This window comes from Coturnix japonica, chromosome 1, assembly GCF_054131305.1.
Source record: "Coturnix japonica strain WE chromosome 1, WE-NBRP24, whole genome shotgun sequence".
Taxonomy (NCBI): Eukaryota; Metazoa; Chordata; class Aves; order Galliformes; family Phasianidae; genus Coturnix; species Coturnix japonica.
The window spans coordinates 59,995,518-60,018,917 of NC_140663.1; the positions used below are offsets into that span (position 1 = coordinate 59,995,518).

The 23,400-nt window shown below is 42.6% G+C and overlaps 2 protein-coding genes across 6 annotated transcripts in view; one reads left to right on the forward strand and one right to left on the reverse strand.

Moving 5' to 3' along the window:
* Nucleotides 1-17,304, forward strand: TM7SF3 (transmembrane 7 superfamily member 3). The gene is made up of 12 exons (XM_015868910.3): nt 1-184; nt 5,936-6,090; nt 7,833-7,983; nt 8,317-8,437; nt 8,735-8,906; nt 9,478-9,655; nt 10,781-10,867; nt 11,286-11,366; nt 12,290-12,442; nt 13,770-13,867; nt 14,234-14,396; nt 14,982-17,304. The coding sequence occupies exons 1-12, from the start codon at nt 112-114 to the stop codon at nt 15,242-15,244; spliced, it is 1,695 nt and encodes a 564-aa protein (XP_015724396.3). The 5' UTR covers nt 1-111; the 3' UTR covers nt 15,245-17,304.
* FGFR1OP2 (FGFR1 oncogene partner 2) overlaps nt 1,686-23,400 on the reverse strand; it is a 27,568-nt gene continuing 5,853 nt past the window's right edge. For 2 of the 5 annotated variants that reach the window (XM_015868945.2, XM_085541565.1), the window contains exons 5-6: nt 21,569-21,682; nt 18,228-20,406 (exon numbers count right to left, since the gene is read on the reverse strand). In XM_015868945.2, the coding sequence (XP_015724431.1) occupies nt 20,269-20,406; nt 21,569-21,682 (252 nt within the window). In that variant the 3' untranslated portion in view covers nt 18,228-20,268. Of the gene's footprint in view, nt 3,237-13,702; nt 13,940-14,623; nt 14,728-17,252; nt 17,539-18,227; nt 20,407-21,568; nt 21,683-23,400 lie in introns of those variants that run through there. The other 3 variants (XM_085541572.1, XM_085541574.1, XM_015868956.3) reach the window with 3 other exon arrangements.

Consider the following 23,400-nt stretch of genomic DNA (forward strand, 5'->3'; position numbering starts at 1 on the left):
TGGGCGGGGCCTGCGTGTCCTCAGGGTGTTCCTCCTCCTCACAGGCCCCGCCCGTCTTCTCTTCTGCTTCTCGGCCCTCTCTCAGCTGCTTTCCCTTCCCTCCGCAGCGCCATGCGGTTCCCTCCTCCCGGTGCCGTGCTGCTCCTGGGGCTCCTCGGGGCGCTGCGCAATGGCGGCGCCTCAGGTGAGTGCGGTGTCGGGGGGCTGCGGGCCATAAGGGGCGGTGCGGGCACGGCCGTATCCCGCAGCCTCCCTTCGGCGTTTCCTTAGCTCAAGGCCGGCTTTGCGGCTCGTTATCTGTTGTTCTACCTCCTGTGTGGCTCTGCTGGGCTACAACAGTGCTGTTGTGGCATGGGCTGATGGGTTTGGTGTGGAGAAATAAGAAGGGGGTGTAAGAACTTGGAACAGGCTGCCCAGGGAGGTTGTGGATGCCCCGTCCTTGGAGGTGGACCAGGTTGGACGGGGCCCTGGGCAACCTGATCTAATAAAGGTGTATGTTTGGTGGCCCTGCTAGGCAAGGGGGTTGGAACTACATGATCCTTGAGGTCCCTTCCAACCCGGGTCATTCTGTGATTCTGTGAACTTACCTAAGGGAGGGAAGGGGGTTAATTGCTTCTGACGAGAGGTTCTGGCTTTCCAGCGCCTCGCAGGTCTCAGTCCGCAAACCGTCCCTTTAAAATCGAGGGCACGAGCAGCAGCCCCGAAAGCTCGGAACTCGGGTTCTGACATGAGTTGTTGGCCGTGCTGGTGTAATCTGACTTTACTGAGCCTGGCCTTCTTTTTCTAATTCCTTTGTGCTTGTGCCTGGGACTAAAGTGGGCCTCCCGAGCTCAGTGCTCTCTAATGATTGTATCTTGCAGAGACTTAACAGATGCTCTACTTGCTAACGCTTTTCCTGCTCGTGAGAAGTTTCTTCCGAGATAAGCAAGCGACCTCTGATAGTAGGGCTGATATAAGTCTCTTTCAGGTTTTCTTTACTTTTAAACTAGCGTGTAATGAAGTTTAATTCTCCAAAAGGTGTTATCTGCCCTTGGGGTATGTTGCAGGGCCTCGGGGCGCTATTTGGAATCGATCTCAAGTGTGCAAGTCTTCCTTCCCTAATCTCATGCCTATATCTTATCTATATCTGTGCAGGCGCAGAAGACTTCTGCTTAGTGCTTGATAACGTTGAGCAGGTTTGAGAATGAAATCTCAGATGTCTCCCAGACTTGGTTTAAAATGGTGTTGTAGGTTTTTTGTTTGCTTTCTAAACACAGAATTGAAGCCAGACAGCAGCTGCTTCGTTTTGGAGGAGGCTGTTGCTGTATCTCCTTGCAGAACTAAGAGTGGAAGGGAAGAACATCACTTTCCTCATGAGAAGTTAATGAGCTGTGTAATTTGTGTTCCAAGACCTCACTGATTATTAGGCCCTTTAAACGAGGACACCTACTTAATGGTTCACTGATTTAAAATTGTCCTGTGGCTGTTCAGTTCAGGTTTGCAGGTTTGATTTCTGCTGTCTCCTAGTACTGAAAGATCCCACCGCAGTTTTTAAGCGCTGCCCATGATAGGCTGTATTGCCTTTCTGGGGTTCTGATAGGCAGCAGCTCTTTAAACTTAGCTTTTATACTAAAGAAGCAATCTGCATTATGTTTAAAACACTTAGGGAGCTCCACCTTCCTGAAATAGGAGTGCAGTTTGCCTTGTTTGTTAATTCCAAACCAGTTTTTTCAGTGATGCAAAAAACAAAAGTGAGTTTGATGTTTAATTAGGTTTGAGCAGGGCCCTGTGGTAAAGTTCCAGGTGGATCAAGACCATCCTTCAGTTAAGATGCAGCAATGCTAAAATCATGCAAAAATTGCAAAGCAGTTGAATGGTTGTTCTGCTTCAGCTTATCTGGATGTACTTATTTTGTGCTAGTTGTTTAGTCTACGCAGAGACAGACTGAAGTTCCCACAAGGCTACCGTGGTCCCTGAATGCATTATGCAGCTGTTTGCTTGCACATCTGGGTAATGATGCCTCCTTCTTGTGGATAAGAAGCAAGTGATATCCTAATCAACAGTACCAGCAATGGACTTGAAGCCAGAGCTTGCATATTTTGGCTGTGGATCAGTGGATTGGTAAATGTGAGCAGGTGATACGAGAACTTTTCTCTGTCCCTTTTCAGACTGCAGAAGTCCTAATGAACTCTACAACTTGGTGGACAGTTCAGTCTTCTGGGATGGGAGTGTTGCAGCTGTGTTACTGTCTGCATTGAGCATCGAGCCATGCACTGAATCTCAATCACCTCAGTTTGAAGTTTAGGAACTCTCATAGATTTCCTTCTTTCTTTTGGCAGGAGTGCCTTTATTTGGGGTTGTACTAGTGTGAAAAGACTGAGGGTTCTGATGTACATCTGTGTACAGCCCTGAAAGGTCTGATGTAACGCGATAGTTTAATAAAGTGTGCTCAGTTTTCTCTGCTCAAAATGTCTACATCTTACTGTTGATGTTCCTTATGCACTGAAGGGCTCTTATTGCCTCTAAAGGCTCATAGAAGGTGACTTAGTGTATCTGTAAGCTAGTTGGTACTGAAATTCATTTTCTCTTACTAGAGATAAGTGTACTGATTGAGTATAGCCATGTAGGTGCAAAGGCTGTTTCTGCATATGCAACGATGGTTTCTTCAATTAGTTTCTTAATGGGAATTGAATAGTACAGTGTCACCAGGAACCTTATGTTTTTAGCTATGGCAATTGGGGTCAGAAATGTGGCTGAAGTACCAAATGAACTGGGGGTTTGCTGCTGAATCAACGGAACGGAAATGATTCAAGTTGGCCATTGCTTGTTGGAGAGGCTGCAGATCTTAGGGGAAGCTGGGTATCTCAGTTCTTAGAGCTAGGAGTAAGGAGTTGCCATCTGTACAGAGCTCTGGGAGGCTGAGCTTCTGTGCTGTCTCTGCTGGCTTTGCTTCTTATGCAGGAGAAGAAATGCAGTGTGGGATGTCAGCAGATTTTTCCATCTCTGCTTCTATCTTAGTATTGGTGGTACTAGTAAACTGAATAGTGTACGCTAAGCACTCCAACTTTTGCTTTTGCTCAGTTTCAAGAATGCTGGCTTCCTATATGTTTTCATTTGACAGTTTCTGTAATATCAAGGATTCTCCTCTTGTATCTTACCTAAAACGATTCTGACATATAGTACCTTGAGATTTCTTCTTCCTCCTGTAGAGAAGAGGACGTAGCTTGGTATTTACCAGCAGTTTTCTGATCTTCACCCTTTGAAGGAAAGGGAAGCAAGGGAGGGGAGGAGGATAAGCTGGGTTCTTTTTGGGAAACCTGGGTCTTGTTTGGTGAACTACTTCACTGCTGTGATAGCGTGATTGTGGTAGTCCTGTTTGGCATGCTGTGCTATGTGGGATCTAACTTGATAAAAGAAGCCTATCTAATGTGGTCAAGATACCTTGGCAACACTGAGCTCCATTATGAATTACGTTGAGTTCAGGCAATTTAATGACTGTCTGAAAACATGATATTGACGGGCCTGCTGAATTGTGAGTAGATTGGTGTGTCTTGCTTGCCATGCTCCTGTCTGCTTAGGAGCACTACCAATATCTTCAAGTGATGGAAATGGAGAAAACAGGAAGGTTTTAGGCATTGTAGTTTGGCAATGTAGTAATTATTCTTCCAGCAAATAACTTAAAAAGTTCTGCTGCTCTGCAGTGCTTGCAAACTCTCCTTAGTAATCTTTCCAGCCTGACTTGAAGGGCAGTTCAAGGAGCTCGTAGACAACCATCTGAAAAGTACTAGCCTCATGGATGTAGCCATTCTTGATCTTAACTCTGCATCTATGCTCTTCTGTCCAGACTTTGGCTTAAAATATGTCACATGCACCGTCTAGGAGCAGTTATGCAAACAGTAATGTAATGTAGAACACCATTCCTTAGTTTACCACACTAATTAAATTTGAGAGAGCGCCTCTGACATTTAGAGTCTCATGATCTTATTGAGGTAGTGGCTCATGCTTTGCTGACAGATCTGACCTTACATATGCAGAGGCCTCAGGGTGTAAGAACAGAGCAGAGGTGAGAAACAAGACAGAGCAATGCTGTTTTCCCCCTCGCTGTAGAGAACAGAGAACACGGTTTCAGTTTTTCTTTCTTTAAAGTAACATTTGTGGAGTGAACACCCTGCGGTTCAGGAAGCCACTTGTAAAGTTCAGGGATATCTTCTCCTGTTCTGTGCTGCTGCAAGTTTGAGTGCATAGAAAGTCAGCGTTCTGGTATAACTTCAAGTGGCAAGAGGACAGAGATTTTGTGGAAGGGGCAGCTATATGGATGCTGTGCAGGGGACACTCAGAAATTGAAAATTACTCCAAAATACTTGAAAACTTTAACATAAACTGAAGATTATTTTTCCATATAGCCATAGCAGTATTTCTCCTGGATGATCTGTGGTCGCTGTGTTTCAGCAAGGGGCTTGTTGGTGATCTGGTACTGCTAATCATCAAACTTTAGGGGCAAATATAGGACTGAAGTAAGGATTGAAGTTAGCAAGATTTTCCTCTGCTGTGAGAAGAATGGAAGGTACACGAGGTTAGGTCACCTATTTTTGCATGTTAGAAGGCCAAGAAACCTGCCAAAGAGGGGATAATGAAAAGTGACAGGAAAGAACTAAAAGGGGAACTGAGTTCTGTGGATGGAGTTCTGAATGAGAAGACTCTTGTTTTAAAAAGGAAAACACCTGACCCATCGAGTGTGAATGGGATGATTGTTCTCCAATAAAAGCACAGAGTAACATGTCAATATCAACCTTCCTACTAGGAGAGGCAACTTTGCAGAAGTAGTGTATTTGTTTTTAAGCTTGGTAAGTTTTAGGTCAGCTGGATTTGTGTTTGTGCCCACGCAGGGGAATTCTTATGAGGCATCATAGTGCAATGCTTAAAGGCACTGTTCAAGCTACAAGCTCTATAGTCTCTACCTTTTGACAAAAGAGAATCTCATGGTTTCTGTACAGCTGCTTCTCTTCCCTCTCCTGAGATTCTGTTTCCCAAGAGCACAGCGTAGGGAGAAACCAGGCTTTCTTGCAGGACTTGAACAACAAGCTAAAGTTGATTCTCAGAGAATCTTATATTCTGTGTCATGTGTTACTCTTTAAATTGAAATGACAGCAGATGATAGAGCTGTGCTCGTCCTGGGGGGAAAAAAGAGGTATTGATCGTGTCTAGGAAAAGAAACAGCTTAGGATACAGCAGTCCTAATAATTAAGAATAGTCTGTGATCAAATCCCTTGTGAAATAATTAAAATAGTTAAGTATATGTATGTAAACAGCAAGTTTGCTCTTGTAGACCTCGATGCAATTCCCATCACTGAAAAGGTTGCTCAAGAAATCCAGCAGATTTTGTGCATGTTGGCTGGCTAATATGAGCTTACTCTCTTCTATCTGCAGAAAAGCAAGTAGCTCTCACTGTCATATTTACTGAAGGGTACTTGCCTTTGGTTGCACTGGTCTGCATCATCTGCAGCAGGTGTTTGTTGCTTATGAGCTCAGCTGTGCAGGAGGTGGACTGAGTTCATGGCAGGAAGTCTTGTCCAGAGAGCTTGTGGAGTCTCCTATGGAGATATTGAAGACCCGTCTGAATGTCTACTTATGTGACCTATTGTAGGGTACCTGCTTTAGCCACGGGGGTTGGACTTGATCTTTTGAGGTCTCTTCCAACCCCTGCTATTCTGTGATGTCCCATATGCTTAGGTGAAAGCCAGGCTGCACGGTAGTTTTCCCAGCTTATCCCTTCTTGTAGGCATAGCTTTGTGTATAGCAGCCCCTGGAGCCTGAGCTTGTTGAGTGAAAGCAGCATAAAATGTCTTGCAGTGTTCCCAGCAGACTAATATTGTGCTGGCCCTCCTTCCAGTCCCTCAATAACTGCTTCCCATGTGAATGAAAAACCAAGTGATTTTCCTTTTTTTTTGGAATGCAGGTCTTCTTGAGCTCTCCTTGGGAAAATTCAGAAATGTGCTACTTAATCAGACCAATGCAGTGGAAGCAGTCATCAGGAACATTGCGAGCAACGTGACAGTCATCGTTTTTCAAGTACATGCACAGCAAAGTGATGTGGTGATATCCTTTGATAAGGTATGGGAAGAGCGTCATTTCTATTCTTGAGTACTACTTTTCTTTCACTAAAGGAAAAGTAGGTGTTGGCCATCCCACATGTAGGGCACAAAATTAAAGCTATGTAAGTATTACATAAAAGCCATGCAGTTAATGTTTAACCTAATGCTCTTAAGGTTTCTGAAACTAGAATAATGCTTTCTCATGCTCTTTTGTTGTGGTAGCTATTTTAGAGGACTGAATAGCAAAGGAGTTTTGGAACTAGCTTGAAAACTTTCTTTTCCAATTTTCTTTACCCTTGTTGAGGATGTTTTGATATGTGGCTGCTGACCGCTGTCCATCAGTGTGTCACATTAAAAACAGACTCCTGACAAACAGTCTCCAGATGCCTTGTTACGCTAAGCACGATCACTTCTTGATGTTTAGCTGTCTGCAGTTCATGTTGTTTGTGTACAACTCCTGTAGGTGTGGTGTCTCATTATCCCAACTGCCTCTCTGGAGTTAATTCTTATTTGGTGGCAGATGGAGAGATTCTTCCACAGTATTCTAGTGAGAGCTGCTACACCTAGCTGGCAATACAAGTGTTCTTACTGCTGTATGTTGGCCTCATTTTTGTCCTGTCATTACTTGACGTAATCTAAAATACTGATTTTATGGTACTCTGAGGCAGTTAGTGGTATTTGAGCAGAACGTAAGCTAAGCTGGAGGTAGTAGGTAACAACATGACAGCAGCCATCCAGTTCCTGTATTCCATTAGTGTATTTCAAATGAGAATATATTGTGTGCCAAGGACTATGCTGGGAAGCTTAGAAGGTGAATAACCTGTAACACAAATAACCCGGCTCAGTCATCTTTGTATTGTTTAAATACGCAGGATTCCAGAGTGGAGGTGTTACTGCTGTGCTTATTCAGCCATTGATCAGCAGCCATAGTGCTTTCTGCTGTGTCAGTTCAGGCTCTACTTGCATGCATGGGGTTTACCAGGCCAAGGGTAGTGCCACGTGAATGTGGTTGTACTGTTTTTAGGGTTGGTCTGCCTCTGAAGATATGAAATTGAGCCAGACCTTAAGACCCGCCAGGTGTAAAGTGCCCCCTTATGGTGTTGCCTTGGGTAGCTATTGTGGTCTTGGACAAAAGGCTTTTTCCATGCTGAAGATTTGACTGCATGTCAAATCTTGGTTGTTCCAGCCACGAGTGATGTGGTTGTTGCTATCTGACATTCCCTCAAAGCTCTTGGTTCTGAAAGGAGTGTTGATGGTGAGGATTAGACCAGTGGTGATCTGGCATGATTGATGTGAAAGCCAGCTGTTATAAAGTAAGCTCCATTTTGGTGGAGATAATGAGGTGTTTTGGCACTCTTGTTCTCAGGATGCTCATCAGTTCTTTTGCACCTTTTTGTAAGAGGCATTCTAATCTCTTTATACCTTTACTAATTACTCCATATCTGTACATCAGTAGACTTGGCTAGCTAGGAATCTCTGTGATTTGCTTTTGATGTTACTTCTTCAATAGTCCAGTCTTCCAGGTTTCCTTTCTTTTGAGCCTGAACTAGCCAACGTGTGGTGGCGAAGGCTATTTATTCCTTTTGTTTCCAGAGCTCTGAGCTCCTGCTAGTTAAGCTGAATGCCTCATTTGTGGCAACTGGCACTTGAATGTGTGTCCTACAGGTCTGTGGCTGGAACGTGGCTGCTGTGCAATATGTCTAGCTGTGGTAAAACATGATCACGATTAATTACTTGTTTATATAATGTGTTTCTGTCCAGAATCCATCTACAAACAGCTCAGGAATTGGAGTAGACAGAGGACTCATTTCCATCCTTCGACCTCAACAGACTGTGTGTACGTGGTACCTTCGATCTCTGGATGCTAACCAGGTGCTAAGCACAGCTCTCTCTATTCCCTATATGGAGAAAGGTATGTTGTCATTCTCTTTTTTGGTTAAGGGGTGCCAGCTCTGCTTACTATTAGCAAACTGTGGAATGAAGTGATTTGTGCATAAGATGTGTTGTATGGTCTTGTCATGACTTCAGCCTCAGAGTAGAAAAATGCTGTGCATGTGTATTAGAGTCTGTTATAGTGACTGTAGTGGCGTTACTTGTATTGTCTGCAGGACTAGAGCCTAAGAATTCTGGATACTCAGCATCAGACTGTGCCTGCAAGTGCGTGCATTGCTGAAGTCTTGAACTTTTTATTCATATTGTGTAAGAAAGAAGAACTACATCTATTTGTTGTTGTTTTGTTTTCCAGATCCTATACCTGGAGGCTGCAATCTAGAGTTTGACTTGGAAGTGGATCCCAACATTTATTTAGACTACACACTGGTTGATGTGCGCATAAAGTTTGCCCCTGCGAACTTGGGATATACGAGGTGTGTAGTTTAAAAAATAAATAAAAGCAAATGGGAGCTTCAGTGCTCTGACTAGACCCTATGTTGGTGTTTCCTTTCCCTATACTTGACTAGAGTGATAATACAAGATTTAACAGAAAGGTTGAACATCTAACTACTGGTAGAAATATTGTTTGCTGCAACTAGTAATCTAAGAAGTAAGCGAGGAAAAGAAAGGGGGAAGAGGTACTGTAAGAAATGGAAGTTGCATCCTGTGGGAGAGATTATGCGTATGAGGGCTTTGTTCTAAGCATGTTGCCGACCTCTTTTTAATTGCAGAGGGGCAAACCCGCCATCCTGTGATTCAGGGACTGGTCAGAACTCCAGATGGCGGCTGCGCTATGATGTCTACCAGTACTTCTTACCAGAGAACAATCTTTCTGAGATGGTGCTCATGAGCCACATACGGAAGATGTCTGAGGTGCAAAGTATCAAAGCTAATGGTGTTAAAGTAAGTGTGAAGCCTCAGTCTGTGAGGCACTTGGCAGTGCACTGTGTGAATTTTTTTTTCTTTCCCTGTTCTTCTCTTCCTTGAGTTGAACTGGACTAGAAACTGACCCCAGTTTGAAGTGACCTGAAGAGCAAACAATTCTGGCATGTTTGTCTACTCCCAGTAAAGAGATTGGAAGGGACAGAGGGTGAAAATGTCAGCGGCCATGACCTATCTGGTCTTGTTAGGGAATAGAATGGCAGACTCCCTGCTTCAGAGGGCAGACTTGAGCTAGAAGACTGATACAAAAAAATGGACTATGCCCTCATATGGGGAGGAACAAAACATGGGTAGGAAAATCTAGTGTGCTGTCAGAAAGCACTGTTTTATATTGAGGGAATTGGAGTCAGTTCTGTAAGCCTTTAACAGTTCAGTTACTGTGAAGGTTCAGAATAGCAGGGCTCACATTTCAGTTCTTGCTGATCTTCCTTGAGCTGCTGAGTACTGCTTTAGCTGTGTGTGTATATTGGCATGGCATTAGAAAAGGTGACAAGCAGGTCTCTGCAATTAAAAATATTCTTTACTGTTCCAGATGCTTACAGTGACAAGTGATGATAAGACGGATGTGTACTTCTCCTCGCTCCCTGGGCAAGGTGTGATCTACAATGTCATAGTATGGGATCCTCTTTGGAATACTTCTGCTGCATACATACCTGTGCACACATATGCCTGCAGCTTTGTTGACCTAGTGGATAACTGCTCCTCTCTTAGTAAGTTGGGATTTGCTAGAGTACAATTCAAGCTTGTACTCCAATGTGCTGAATGGTGGGGTTTTTTGTGAGCTTTTTATCTGTGTAGATGGGTACTCTTGATACATTTTTGTTGCTTTGAATCTACTTCTTGATTGAGTGGAAATTCTAGAATTATAAGGATTAGTATATGGAGAGCTATTACTGATTGATGGTCTCCCTCCAGCTTTTTCCATTTGAACTGGGTATGTAGTTTTAAATTACTTTGTGGGTGATGTATGTGAAACTAAGCTGATAAAACATGGTCTGGGTTAGAGTCCAGCTCTGATTCTTGAATTGTGCTGGTGCTAATAGCAATCAGTAATTTTCAAATATTTTGAAATGGGATAGTCACCTAAAAACAAGCACAGATATAATACCAGCAGTAGAAATCTAATTACTAGGTCACTACTTTCTATGAGGTTATGTAACTATAGAATATGAGTGCAAGAAGAGCAAACTGAAGGAACAAGAATAATGGATAGAATGTGGTTCATAAAGCAAGATTTGTCCTCATTTGGTTAATTATTACTCAGGTGACTTATCAAATTCTAGGTCTTATAGCCTCATAAGAGGCATCTGGGCTTAAAAGCCTGTCCTCTAATTCAGAAAACTAGAGAAATGTAGCCTAAATATTAGTAAGAATTCTTTCTAGGAGACAGAGGTGAGCTGTACTGGGGTGGCGATGGTCCTTTCTGTTGCATGAAAAGTATATTTATTGTAGATAAAGATGAAGGCTGCGAAGATAAAGACTAACTGCTGTGGTACTGACTATTTTAAAGCTGAGTAGAGAATTTCAGATAACACTCTAATAGCAGTACTGCAAACAGTGAGTTACAACTGCCTGACTAATGGTTACAGAAACTATAGTCCCTTGAGTAAGTAGAAGCTTTTGACTGCAGCTTAAACCAGAGCTACTTAAATATTCTGTTGCAGATCCTAAAGATATTTGTTAGGTCAGATGCTGCAGATTTGTTCTCACTGTGAGTCTGAAGGAGCAGTAGTTATGTTGTTGACAGACTAAGCGATGACAACCCGTGCTTGTTAATGTCGCTATTGGGACTACTAGAAGAGAATGCCCTAATATCACTTTGTTTCTCCCTGTAGGCAAACTCTCTACCAAGATATTCTTCACTGTTCTTGCTCTTCTTGGTCTATTCACTTGCTTTTTTGGACACAGATTCTGGAAAACAGGTATGGAATGGTTTTTCTTCTCGTAACTCCTGTTAGAATTTCATAAGTGTAACTTGCTGTGACTTGCTAAGAATCAGCTGGTAGTGATTATATGTTGGTTAAATCCACAGCTTTGCTTTAACAGAGCCAGATCTCTTTAGCTCAAAACAAGAAGTTTCTGGTATTCCAAGAACAGGAACCCAGAACCAGGGTTCATGCTGGGGAGCATGAATAGAAATGTTTGATTTTTAGCTTATTTTGAAATACTCTGGAACTGCCCTTTCCAGAGCAAAGTGTTGGCTGTCTCCTTGTGCTTAACAACTAGTGAGCTGAGATTTCCCTTCCTAGTAGTAAAACAGAAGGACATGAAGATCTACTGAAGTAGATTTGATATCATGTGATATGGTAGCATACTAAATCCCTTTTCTCTTATCTCTAGACTTATTCTTCATGGGATTCATATTGACGGGATTCTTCTTCTTTGTATTCATCACTAGGGTAACTGGCCTTGGTTATGATGGTGAGTAGATGTCAGGATTGTCTGCTTCCCAAAACATTATTGCTATGTGTCTCTTAAGTTGTGCTTGCAGCTGGCTAGCCTTGGGAAAGATTAAAAACAAAGATGTGAGTACTTGACCTGAGTTCTGATTGCCCTAACAGCCAAATAAACAACAGAGCAGTTATTGCTTTCAACCTCAGTCAATAAAGTGGAAATTAATAGCTGCAACTATGAAAGACAAATTTGCATATCTATCCAGGGGAGGTGTAGATTTAGAAACTGTCTGGAATTTGCAATGTACTTCCATCCTGCCTCTTCTGTAATGGGTAGACCTGAATTTCAGATCACTGCGGATTCTAAATGTAAAACGGAATAAGCAGTTGCAGCCTGTCTGTTGCACTGGCAAGAGTTGGTTCCTTTGTCTTTATTACATCCTACCTCGTGGAGGTGCTTTTCTGATAATTCAATATCTCATAGTCTCATAGTCTCGTGTGGGTTGGAAGGCACCTTAGAGATCATCGAGTCCAACCCCCGGGATTCGAGCCTCTGTGTAGCAGAGCGGCACTTCTACCACTTGCACCACAGGGGCATTCGAACCCGGGCCTGGTGTTGCAACGCGGCATTCCTACCACTGCGCCACCGGGGCACACAATATCTGTTGCAATGTAACTTCTTTGAGAACTCAAAGTACTCTTTTACATAGTAGCAATACCTTCGCTACAGTCCTATGTCACTCTCTCAGTAGCATACTCTCAAGTTACTGATTGGAGTTGGTGAAATACATGAAGCACAAATATGGGCTTTTTTCAGAAAGTTTGTAGGAGGCTTTCATTAGGTAACGATGAAGCATGCAAGCAAAGCTGTTGAGTATGTTATTGTAAAAACTGAAATTTTCAGGATGCTGCCACAGTTCTTAGCTTAGAATTTCCTGTTTTATTTTTCAGTGCGTCTTATTTTGACAGCAGTAGCTGGGATTATTGGAGGGATTCTCCTGGTTGCAAGCTGGTGGAGATTTGGCTCTGTTCTACTCTGTATGTTGATTATTGGACTTGTGCTGGGATTTCTCTTCTCATCAATGGTCTTCTTCACCCCAGTAGGTATGTACTGAAATATTCTGCTGTGAACTGACTATTGAGTGATCCTCCCCTTCTGTATTTCAGGGACTCCAAGGCTCTAGGACATATGTCCTATCTGGTGTATCTTAGTGTAATTTGTCTTTACTTTTTCCCTTTCTGGTCTTGGAAGTATTAGAGATGTGTCTCTGAGGCTTTCTTTCAGGTGTGCTGCAATTAAAGCTCCCTGAGGAATCAGCACTGGTGGGAAAAGGAAACGGCTTAATCTTCCTACCCAAGCTGCTTGCATTTCAGTAATCTAATACCATCTCTGCTCCAGGCAGGCATTTACTGTCAGTCTTGCTCTCTGATCCAAAGCAAAATACAGTAGAAAATCAGTGATCTGACTCTGAGGCTTCAGGCATGAAGGCATCATGGATTAAGAGGAGCTCTTGCTGTTACCTTTTACCATAGTGCAGTGAAATGCTGTGGTAGCACTTTGCTGTAACACTCAAACTTGTATTTGCAGCTGAACTGATATCACGGGTGTTTTTAGAATTACTCCCTTAAGAAGAACAACGGGCAAATTGCAGCAAAGCAAGAAGGGCTGCTGAGATGAAATCCCTCAGGGACATCAAGGCATCGTCTGCACTGCTTTCTTTGCTGTATCTTTAAATCTCATAAATGCATTCCTTTCTGGCTTTCCTACTTAAGATCTCCTGGTGGAGCAGTTTTTCCTTCTGAAGATTCTGTTTTACTCAGTCTGTGATTGTGTAATAATCCATGCATTCCCTGGTTGTTTTTTATGAGAGTAAAACAGTGAGTGAATTAGAGTCAGCCAGTCTCCTGCTTAGATGACAGGCCTTTGAAAGCAGGGGGAGCAAAGTACCATTTAATCAAGTAACTTGATTATTCTTCCTAAAGCTGGAAGAGCTTCTTGCCATATATTGTGGTGGTTACACTTGCACCAGGTCCTATAATAAAACCTATGTGGATACAGACAGGTCTATAAACTGTAAAACTATATAGGCAATAAAATGGTTTCTTATTAGGTGGAAGTACTCTGCTTTTCACTCTTACCAGATAAGTAGTGCATACTTCACCAGAAAACTTGCTTGATGATCAAGATCTGCTTCCCAATTTAGGACTTGTGCTAAACTGGAACAATCTTTCTGTTCTCCTTAAAAGTGCACTTTAGCTTTTGAGCTCAAATGCCAATTAAATTTTTCCATGTTGTACTCCAGGTATTTCTAAAGTTTCTGAATGTACAGAATCTTCAGAGAAGAGCGTACCACTGCAACCACATAGGGAAAAGAAGTGATTGTTTTAATTATGCTAGAAAAGCTATTTCTGAAATATGGTGTCTTTTCAGGAGACTACAGGGTGTTCCACGATGATGTTGTGTTCTGGGTGACCTTTTCTTCTGTGGCTTTGATGATTCCAGTGCTTTTTGTTGGCTGTCCAAGAATTGTAAGTAATTTGTTCTTCCCCTCTGGGAATAGGGGGGGGAAAGGGTTTCAGAGCATTATCCAAACTGCAGTCCTGTGGGATGTGTAGAAGATCAACACAGCTTCATGAAGCTCAGCTCTGAGTTCCTGTTTGCTGCTACTTGTACTGAGTAGTCCATGAGCACAGGAATGATATTTTTGCAGCTTTGCACACAACAACCAGTAACACTTTTATTGGCCTACCTATGCTGTCTTAATAGGATGTATGGATAACTGGGTGTGGGGAGCCAGATTCTTTTGGTAGAACTGATAAAATGTTGCATTGAAAAGGTGGGGGAGTACAGTGTTAGTCAGTTTTCTCAAGTTCTGTTTTTCTTCCCCCTTCCAGCTGAACATACTGGCCTGTGGAATAGTAGGCTCTTACTCAGTGGTCCTGGCTATTGCATGTTATGTCTACACGAGTCTCGCTTACATTGCCTTAGACTTGCTCAGAAGGCTCCTCAATGATTACTTCAACAGAGCTTACACCAATGTGCCTTTTCAAACAAATGGTGAGTGCTGTTCTTACGCTTACTTTAAAAGAAAAAGTTGGAAATATTTACTTGAGAACTGCACCGTTGCCTTTGTAAACAGTAAATGTTGAGGCGATGAAAAGATAACATAAGGAGTATGGTGTGAGATTTTAACACCCGAATGGTGAATTTCAGTCCTCCAGAAGTAACACTGAGCTGACTCACACATGAACCCTCCAGCAGATGTTGCCTAACAAGGCACTTACCCGAGGTGCTTTTCAGGCTTGGGCTGCTATTTTTGCAGACTGTCAGTCTAAGGGACGGTGACTGAACGTGCTTGTTCTTGCCTTTGCTTGATTATTCTCTCTGCCTGTGAGGATGCAGAAGCAACATGTCATTCCTTCCTGTTTCTGTATGTGTCAGTGTTTGTACTTGGGAATGATAGGATGGTTTGGGATGGAGGGGACCTTAAAGGTCATCCAGTTGTGAGCTCTCTGCTGTGAGTAGACCAGGTTGCCCAAAGCCCCAATCCATCTTAGTCTTAAACGTGTGCATGAACTTCACAGACTTCACGCTTCCTTTTAAGTTTTATGGGAATCAGTGTGTTTTTTTCTTTTCTTTTAGACTTTATTGTCCTGGCAGTGTGGATAATGCTGGCCCTTAGTGGAATCACTGTGCAGCTTCGCCGAGAGAGAAGTGAAGTGCCCTTCCCACCACACCCTTACCTCACCTGGAAACGGGAAAGGGAGCGCAGAAGCACAAATGTCTTAGACCCCAGCCATCATATCCCTCCCTTAAGAGAGAGGTTCCACAGCAAGCTGCTACAGATTAAAGAGCTTTTTCAGAAAGAGCAGCCAGCTGGGGAAAGAACTCCACTGCTTCTATAATAGCTCAATAACTGGTAGGAAAAGAGAGGAAGAATCTAAGGATGACAAGATAAGTTATCACCAGCAGACCAGTCAGTGGTGCAGGCTTATACTGCTGTCAACTTGTCTTGTGTTATAAGAGGCTGTTTTTTCAACTTGAAGGAAAAATTATCTGTCCTGTCCACTACATGCTGTTTTGTGACATGCCTCAGTGGCCCACTCAGGCTGCTGTTACATGCATGTGTCTGGCTGCAGAGATCTCATATTAAGGATCAAGTACAGGTATTTGTCTTGTAGTGAGCTAGTTTGACGTCCAGGTATGTGAAGTATAAAACAGTCCTTAGAAAACAACCTGTACAACGCTGGTTCTTCCCTCATGGTGTCAAAGTTGCTGCCAAAATATTGCCTGACTTGTTCTTGGAGGTGAGCAGTCTGCCATTTTGCAAGGGAAGAAAGACAAGGGTCATACATAGGAGTTCTTCTAGCAGGAACTGAAGTATCTTGTTGTAGGTACAAAATGTATGGCTGCAGACACAGTTGCATCCAAGAAGTATTACTGAACCTTGCAAGCTAAATTAAGTGACTCGAATGCACTGAATTAACTGTTGTGAGCACACTGGGGCTCAGAAAGTGGAGCTGATCTGAGACAAGACTCTCCCTCTTTTGCTTGGTTCTGTAGCAGGCTGGTCATCTGGTCTTTGTACAGAGATGACTGCTAAGAGAACACAAGTGGCTTGCCTCCTCATTTGCTTTCTGAATAGCCCGTGACATGCTTTGTCTCTGGCATCATCTCTTTTGATGAGGTGCTGTGGAAGAGAGTAACTGGAATAAGCACTTTACAGCCAATGTCAGTCTTTCCTGGAATTAGTTGAAACACTAACTATTGTGGGTGGTTGTTGGGTTTTGTTTTTCCTTCTTTAATCAATAAGTCTCCTAATTTTTGCCTCTAACAGTGAGAGCAGCGTGCTGCGGGCAAAGTGCTGACCAAGATCCTTGCTGACTCAGAATGTTCCTTACCAACTTTGATTGCATTTGCCCAAAGTAGAATGTAGTGTAAAACAGATAAAGGACCGCTCTTGTGTTCAGTGGGAAACTGCATCTTTTTTGGTGGTATTATTCACTTCCTTAAATAAAACAAGTAGCCGTTTTCAAAATGCAGACTGGAGCATCGTGGGTTTGGCCTCACATTAATGTACTGACCTGAGGCTGTCCTTGGGTTCTACTGCCCACCCCCTGCTCGGTCCTGGTCTGTATCCTCAGTGTTTACATTGTGGTCTGTCTTATATTAAATAGCAGTGAAAATAATGCATTACATTGATTCTTCATACAGGTTTTGGTGGCTCTTTCTGACTTTTGTTTTTAAACTTTAATTTCCTCTTCCGATCTTTATACGTTTAGTGTGGGCAGCAGAGTAAGTTGTCCTTCCTGTCCGGAGGTGAATGGCTGTTCTGCTGCTTGAATGGAGCCACTGCTAGTGAATAACCTGCTGATAAAGCTTCAGTTCACAGCCACTACTTTAAATTCTTGGTGATAAGTGTCAAACCTTTCTCTAAGGAAAGTGGCCATACTACTCTGAGAACTTAGTTGAAGGCTTGAACATCCCAGCAGGAGAAAGGAATCAATGACTTCCAAATAACTCAATTTTACAGCCACTTCTCAGCTTTTTAAGGAGTGAAACTTTATAGTGTGGTACGGCCACTGAGCTGATCCGATCTGGTGTTTAGAGACAAATCCCATGACTGCTTTGAGCTGGTACATTTACTTCCAACAGAGCAAGGCTGGAATCTTGCAGTTAGGGCCTTGCTTCACTCTGCTGTTATGTGTGGCAGATGGGAGTAAATGAGGAGCTCTTCCCTTGGTCCCTGATGGACTGATGTTCACTGACTGCCCTTACTGCACTGATACTGAGCTTGTCTTTGTGGATTTGACTAAGTAGCCAACACTTATTTGGTATACAAATGCTCTTAAATGTGTTTACCTTGTTTGGTTTTTTTTTAACTGTTGTGACTAGCATTCTGAGAGAAACAAGTTGAACTCTAATTTTCTATATCTTTTTATAATAAAGACGTCTTTTGAAATAATATTGTGACTGGAGGGATGTCTTCATGCTGAGTTCAGTGTCACTTTTACAGTCACAAATGCTGGTGGGAGTTGTAGTGGTTGGCTGTTCTGAAATGCGGTAGGGGAAGCCCAGCTGATCTGTCTTAAGGACTGACTGCAGTCACAGTGACACCCTGAGCTCCAGGCTGAGACCAGGCACGTTCCGTGTGAGTGCAGGACCTGATGAGGTGTCTGTAGCTTCATTGGGCAAAGTCCTGAAGGACAAAGGACAGTGTGTCAAGCTCTCGACTGGAAACAAGGCTGCCAGATCCTGTAGGAAGGCTGGGGCGGAACTTGGAACTCTTCTGAGATCATCAACTGGAGATGGTAGGGCTTCTTTTCCAATTAAAGACTGTGTGTGGTTTATTTTCGTGTTCCATAAGCCACAGTGCTTAATAGTGACTGTTGTAAAAATATACTGACTGATTCACTGCAGCAAGGGGGATTTTTTTAAGGCTCTTGTGTACCATTTGTGGCAGCTGCAAGAGACTGGATTCCAGCTTGCTATGCATTTCTGTACTGTGCAAGCATGGGAAAGTGCTCACTGCAGCATCTCTCACTGGAAGCACTTACTGTGCAGTTGTGCTAGCTTAAACTGATGCTATTTAATGCTTCTTGGGAAGTTCTGGATGCCGATAGCTCTATAAAATCAGGTGCGTTGATTGCAAATTGCCTCCTGCATTATGGTGATCTGCCTCTCTCTGCCCTAGAGATCCCACCTGCTGTCACCGCTTTGGTGCATTTCTGCAGTCCTCACTGCACTGTAACAGTGCTGCGATTACTTCATGGCGTTTGTCCTCATTGCTCCTACAGCTTTTCTAGGACTGAAGCACATGCAAAATCTCAGATGTTATAAACAGGGCTCATTTGGGATCCAGGGCCTTGCTTTAATCACACAGACATCCCTATTTTCAGTCAACTTTATTGATAAAATAAGTTTACTGTACAGTACACAATTCTAGCCATAAATTCTTTTCAAGCTATCCGCATTACAAAAATAACAGGTATGCAATGAAAAATAGTCACTCCACACAACGTGAAGGCTCTTTAAAGTCCTAAAGTGATCGGGTCAGGGGAACAGAAGGGGAGACGTATCAAATGTGAAGACTAAGAGTAGATAAATTAAGTCACATTTCTTAATTTACAAAAATAAACACTAATCAAGCATTATTTCATAATAGAGCAACCTTAAAGAACTGCCACAGTCTAACAACCCTTCTCTGCTACACCCTCTGCAGACTGTATTTGAGACAGCGCAGGTCAGCCGTGGAGCTGCATTCAGTATCAAACGGATGCGAATGTCTCTGATACCAGCCAACAGCTGAAAAGACACTTGGAGAAAAACCTGAAGCCAGAATTTCTTCCCAGCTGGCAGTGCCAAAACACACTGCGGTACAATAGACGTCGCTGCTGCTCAGTCACCGGCTTGCAGGCTACAGCAGAAATGCAAAAAGCTGTTATGTAAGCATGGGTAACGTTTAGATCACAGCAGGTGTCATTTGGGCTTGAGATCACATTAAGCTCCCTGTAAGTCGGCCCATCCACTGGGAATGTTAAGTTCCATTGTAGACCTTTTGTTGCACGTACCTTTTAGTCTATGGAGGTTTTACTTAACGTTGTTTTTAAAACAGCCGCATTTGATAGCGCTTAATGCTCCATCCCGCCTGCATTGTTGCAACTGAAAATGAAACTTGTTTAAATGATAACTGATTGCAGAGTACTTCAACTCATTGTGCGAGGTCAGTAAGTTACTAAACAGCCCCGATACCGGTTGTACATCTGCAGCCTTCTGTGACTGAGAGCTTTTACTGTACTTCAAGTGTGCGTTCCAAGTAAAGACTATAGTAACACGCTGAACAAAATGTGGTAACTCGCTTAGCAGCAGCCTTAGCGCTCTGAACAATGAGCAGAAGCGGTCTGACAAAAGCCAGCTGTCAATCATTGCAGCGCCTCTTTCATGGCAAACACATCTTACGAAGCACTTCTGGTGTACAGGCAAACTGCGCAAGCTACTTCTTGTTGTAGAAGCGCTAATTCATTTTCACCTCTGCAGCTTTTTCACTAATAAAAGTGAGCAGTCTTGTCAGTGTGATGTATTGAGAGCTCCCAGTGAAAATACACAAAACTCCTTGACTAAATAGTACTTAAAGAAGGAAAATAATGGTTACAGGTGCGCAGGCTGCTAACTTTGCCATAGAATTTCTCACCTCTTTCTCCCAATTATCTTTCCCTCAGTACAGTCTGAGTGCTTTCAAATTGCTGTTTCTAGCTTTGGGCAGCCAATCCCCAAAGAAAGAGATGAGACTACAACAGCCTGCCACCCACAGAGAACTGAGCTTCATTTTCTCTCATAAGGTAAAAACAACTGCAAAAGTATTGCCTATGTTTGAGCAACTGGCCTTACATTGCAACAGGGCAGCCTGCAGCTAACAGGAGCCCGTCGGCTTTCTGCTGGCTCTTTCCATTAAAGAGGCTTGTTGCTAAATGCTGAATTTCACAAACCTTAGTAACTAAAAGGACAAATGAACTATGGATCATGCACAAAGTGTAGTCAGCCGCTATCTTTTAGCCAGAGATCAGACTACTTTAAATCTTGCATTTATTGTATAATAGGTGCACTGAAGTTTTGTCCGAGCAATAAATTATATAAATTAAGTGAAATTATGTCTTTTATTTGTAAAATGACTTCATATAAAAATAATTCCCAATTCCATAAGTGCACTAACCCATTTCCTACTGAAGTTAGACCTATGGCAATTAATCTGTCACTACGGTATTCAGAGAGTACCGACTGGAGTTTATTTTACACGGTATAAAAGCCACTAAACCGAAGTTCAAGATGCATAAGCCTGCTGGTGCCCTATTCAGTAACAAGTGCTTGACAAGTGACCCCTGATATTCCATTTGTAAAGTGTGCAATTAAAGCTGGTTGGCTTCCACAGTCTTCAGCTCTTCCTCAGGCTCAAATCACTGCTTGTTACTAACCCTGAAAGGGATGTACTCTCTGACGCATCTTCTTTCTTAAGGTTCAGGAATGATTCTCTGGTTATCTGAAGAATTTCTCTCAAGCCTTTGTTTTCTTGCTATAACCGAGGGATAAGAAAAGGCATTTAATAGATCTCCAGAAAGTCAGATAACTACATGAAGGATCTCTCCTTCCCTTTACTACAAACACACTTACAAAAGACATGCAACAAACTAGCAGTACTAGTGAATGATATAGTAACTCAAGAAAGAGACAGTAAATCAGTAACTCTGATAAGGTTAACTTCCTTGCTAAGGGCTGAGTTCTAGAAATAACTGAAGCACTGGGAACAACCGAACCTAAGGCATTTTACACACAACAAACTATACCAGAAGGTAAGTGCACAAAGCGGCATTTGTTTTACGTGCCGGATTACCAAAGAGTTACAAACAGAAAGGATCCCTTTACTGAAGAGTTTACTGACTTTAAAAACTGTTGTTAGGGTTGGTAGCAGCATTGGAAATAATTAAGCATTGCACCCAGTTCCTCACTCGTTAATAACGTGTGACTTGGTTCCACAACGTCTTATAAGAAAGCAGCCAAATTGGTAGCGCACTGGGAAAACCTTTGTCAAAGGAAATGATTTAATACTGAGGGAGACTGGAAAACCAAGCAGGTGACCAAAGCAAAAGTCTAAATCAGCATCTCAGGATTTGTGGCAATTTCAGCAAATCTACTGCAAGAATACAGAACATGATTTGCTCCCAAGTTCTGGAAAGATGGCACTGCAGCAGAGACCAATCTCATGTCAGCTACAGCCCCCTCAGCTCCTTGATACAACACCAAACTAATTCTCCTAAGTAAACTAATTATCTGAAACAGTCCAGCTCCATGAAGATAGCACGCAGCTATCTTATTGCTGGCTTTGAGTACTGGCAGCAGATGCACGGGAAGCTGGCTATTGCTAAACCCTAAAGTACCAAAAGACTGTAAAAGAAAGGTAGAACTGTAGGGTCAGAACAAGATATTTTGTTTAGAGACGTGGAGCACAATTTAAAGCTTGTGTGAACGTATTTGGGTAGCGGTAACCTGCTCCCCCAACTCCCCAAATAAGTGGCAGAGAGTTTCCCTGTTCTGACAGACAGACTCTGATCTGTGTGTAATCACAACTTCTTGTCTCACAGTCAGTTCTGAGCATTTCATACTGGGAGGGTAGAGGAAGACAGATCCCTATTTGTGCCATCACTGGCACAAATCTCAAAAAAAGATCTCATACTTACTTCAAGCTGAATGATACGTTCCTGCTCTTTACAGCCATGCTTGTCATCAATTTCAATGGCTTTCCTCATTACCGCTGCCATTTCTGTAATTTGGTCCACGTGCACTTGTAGTTCCTACACCATATAGATAAAACAGTACTTTTAGTAATAAGCTTTCTTCATTACTAAAAATAAAGTATTACATGTGCATTTAAACTGCCGTGTCATGCAATAAAAATGCGAACACAGACCTAAACAAAGAAGCGCTAACTCTACAGCATGAGCAGCCATTGCAGTTCTGTTCATTTAAATCAATCTGGTTTGCCACACGGTTCCCTTTTAGGAGTTTTACAGAAGAAAACATGCCCAAATGACTGTGCCTTTGACAGCTTCCATGTCTCCCAGATGGCTGTTAGACAGCCACATGTTTGCTGTGGCAAGAACTTCCTGTACTGCAGGAGCTGATGTATGCGTCCTTCTGGATGTGCAGAAAGGCCAACTTCATCTGAGCACAGCAGCATATTGGACCTGTTTGAAAGCTGGTCGCAAGTCTGGTACAGGCAGTACTCGCCCGTGGGTGGGCAATTCTCTGTTAGAAAGAGCAGGCAAAGCTGTCATCCTGACTATGACATAAGTTGGAAAACTCTGAGTCCTTTTTGCGGTACCGCTGCTCAAATCCACTTCCCATTTCAGCTTATCTGGGATCTGGTCTCTAGAGGTCCTTGTCCTTGTTGAACTCTAGAAACACCCTCGTGTCCTGCCTGACCTCCACTAATTAATACCAATAGGGTACTTCCCTATTATAAATAATTACTGCATCTCACTGAAATATTCATGGAGGAGAAAAAAACCAAGTGCAGTAGTTGTCTTTGCTCATCTTGTTCCACTGCCAGGAGAGTGATGATAGGAGACATTAACACAGGCATAACAGCCTTTGCAGGGAAGTTAGATTTTGAATAATCTCCCCTGTTTGCAAATAAGTGATATCTTACTTGGCCCTTGTTGGCTTGGATGATGTTTTACTTTCTCACTGGCCAGCATATCAGCAAGAAGCACTTATAGAGCCTCTCTTATTTCTCCTGAAAAATGTAGATGAAGAGCCTAAGTGCTTTTGGCATTCACTGCTGCAGAGTTAAGCCAAATACTTTAATGTATTTACAGACGCTTTTAATTTGTCCAGTCTTTCAACCTGTTTCTTATTCCAAATCCACTAACAGACCTGCCTCTCCATGCCTGGCCTGACCTTTGGGCAAAATTCACAACATTTATTAAATATTACTAGAAAAAGAATAGTAGGACTGAAATCTGCTATGTACAGTGAGGAACAGCATAAATTAAATACCATCTTTAAATGACAAACTTGATTAGAAGTCCACACATCTAGCAGATCATCACCTTGCCCTTGAACTCTCAGAAACAATTAAACTATCGTAAAAAAAAAATTCCTCTGCTTGGAATCACAGTCTGACCAACCATTAAAAATGAACATCAGCCCTTCCCATCCTTCTCTGCTGTTTCAGTTGCCAAAGCTGTGGTTTAGCTGTTTACTCATTAAGTGTTCGTTTGCAGCATGGAAGTGAGGGAAAGGAGTGGGGAGGAGAAAAAGAGCTTACTGTAAATAAGCTTGTAAATTCTTCTCAATTTCCATTGAGAGTGGGTGCATTGAGCATTTTTCCTTCACTGAAAGTTGTTTTTCAAGAGTTTCTTAAAAGAATAAATATGGCTTGAAAGGAAGCTGTGATCAATGGTAAAAGAATGAGCAGGCTAGGATGTATCCTGGAGAAGGACTGGGAAGGAATTAGTGGCTTTTAGATACACAGCTGTCTCATTTGGCAAGCTTATGTGGCATCTCG

Excerpts from the sequence above, each read along its gene's own strand:
- TM7SF3 (XM_015868910.3), top strand. The coding sequence starts at position 112 with ATGCGGTTCCCTCCTCCCGGTGCCGTGCTGCTCCTGGGGCTCCTCGGG. Across the intron at positions 7,984-8,316 it reads TATTCCCTATATGGAGAAAG|ATCCTATACCTGGAGGCTGC; the intron begins GTATGTTGTCAT and ends TTTGTTTTCCAG. Across the intron at positions 14,397-14,981 it reads TGTGCCTTTTCAAACAAATG|ACTTTATTGTCCTGGCAGTG; the intron begins GTGAGTGCTGTT and ends CTTTTCTTTTAG.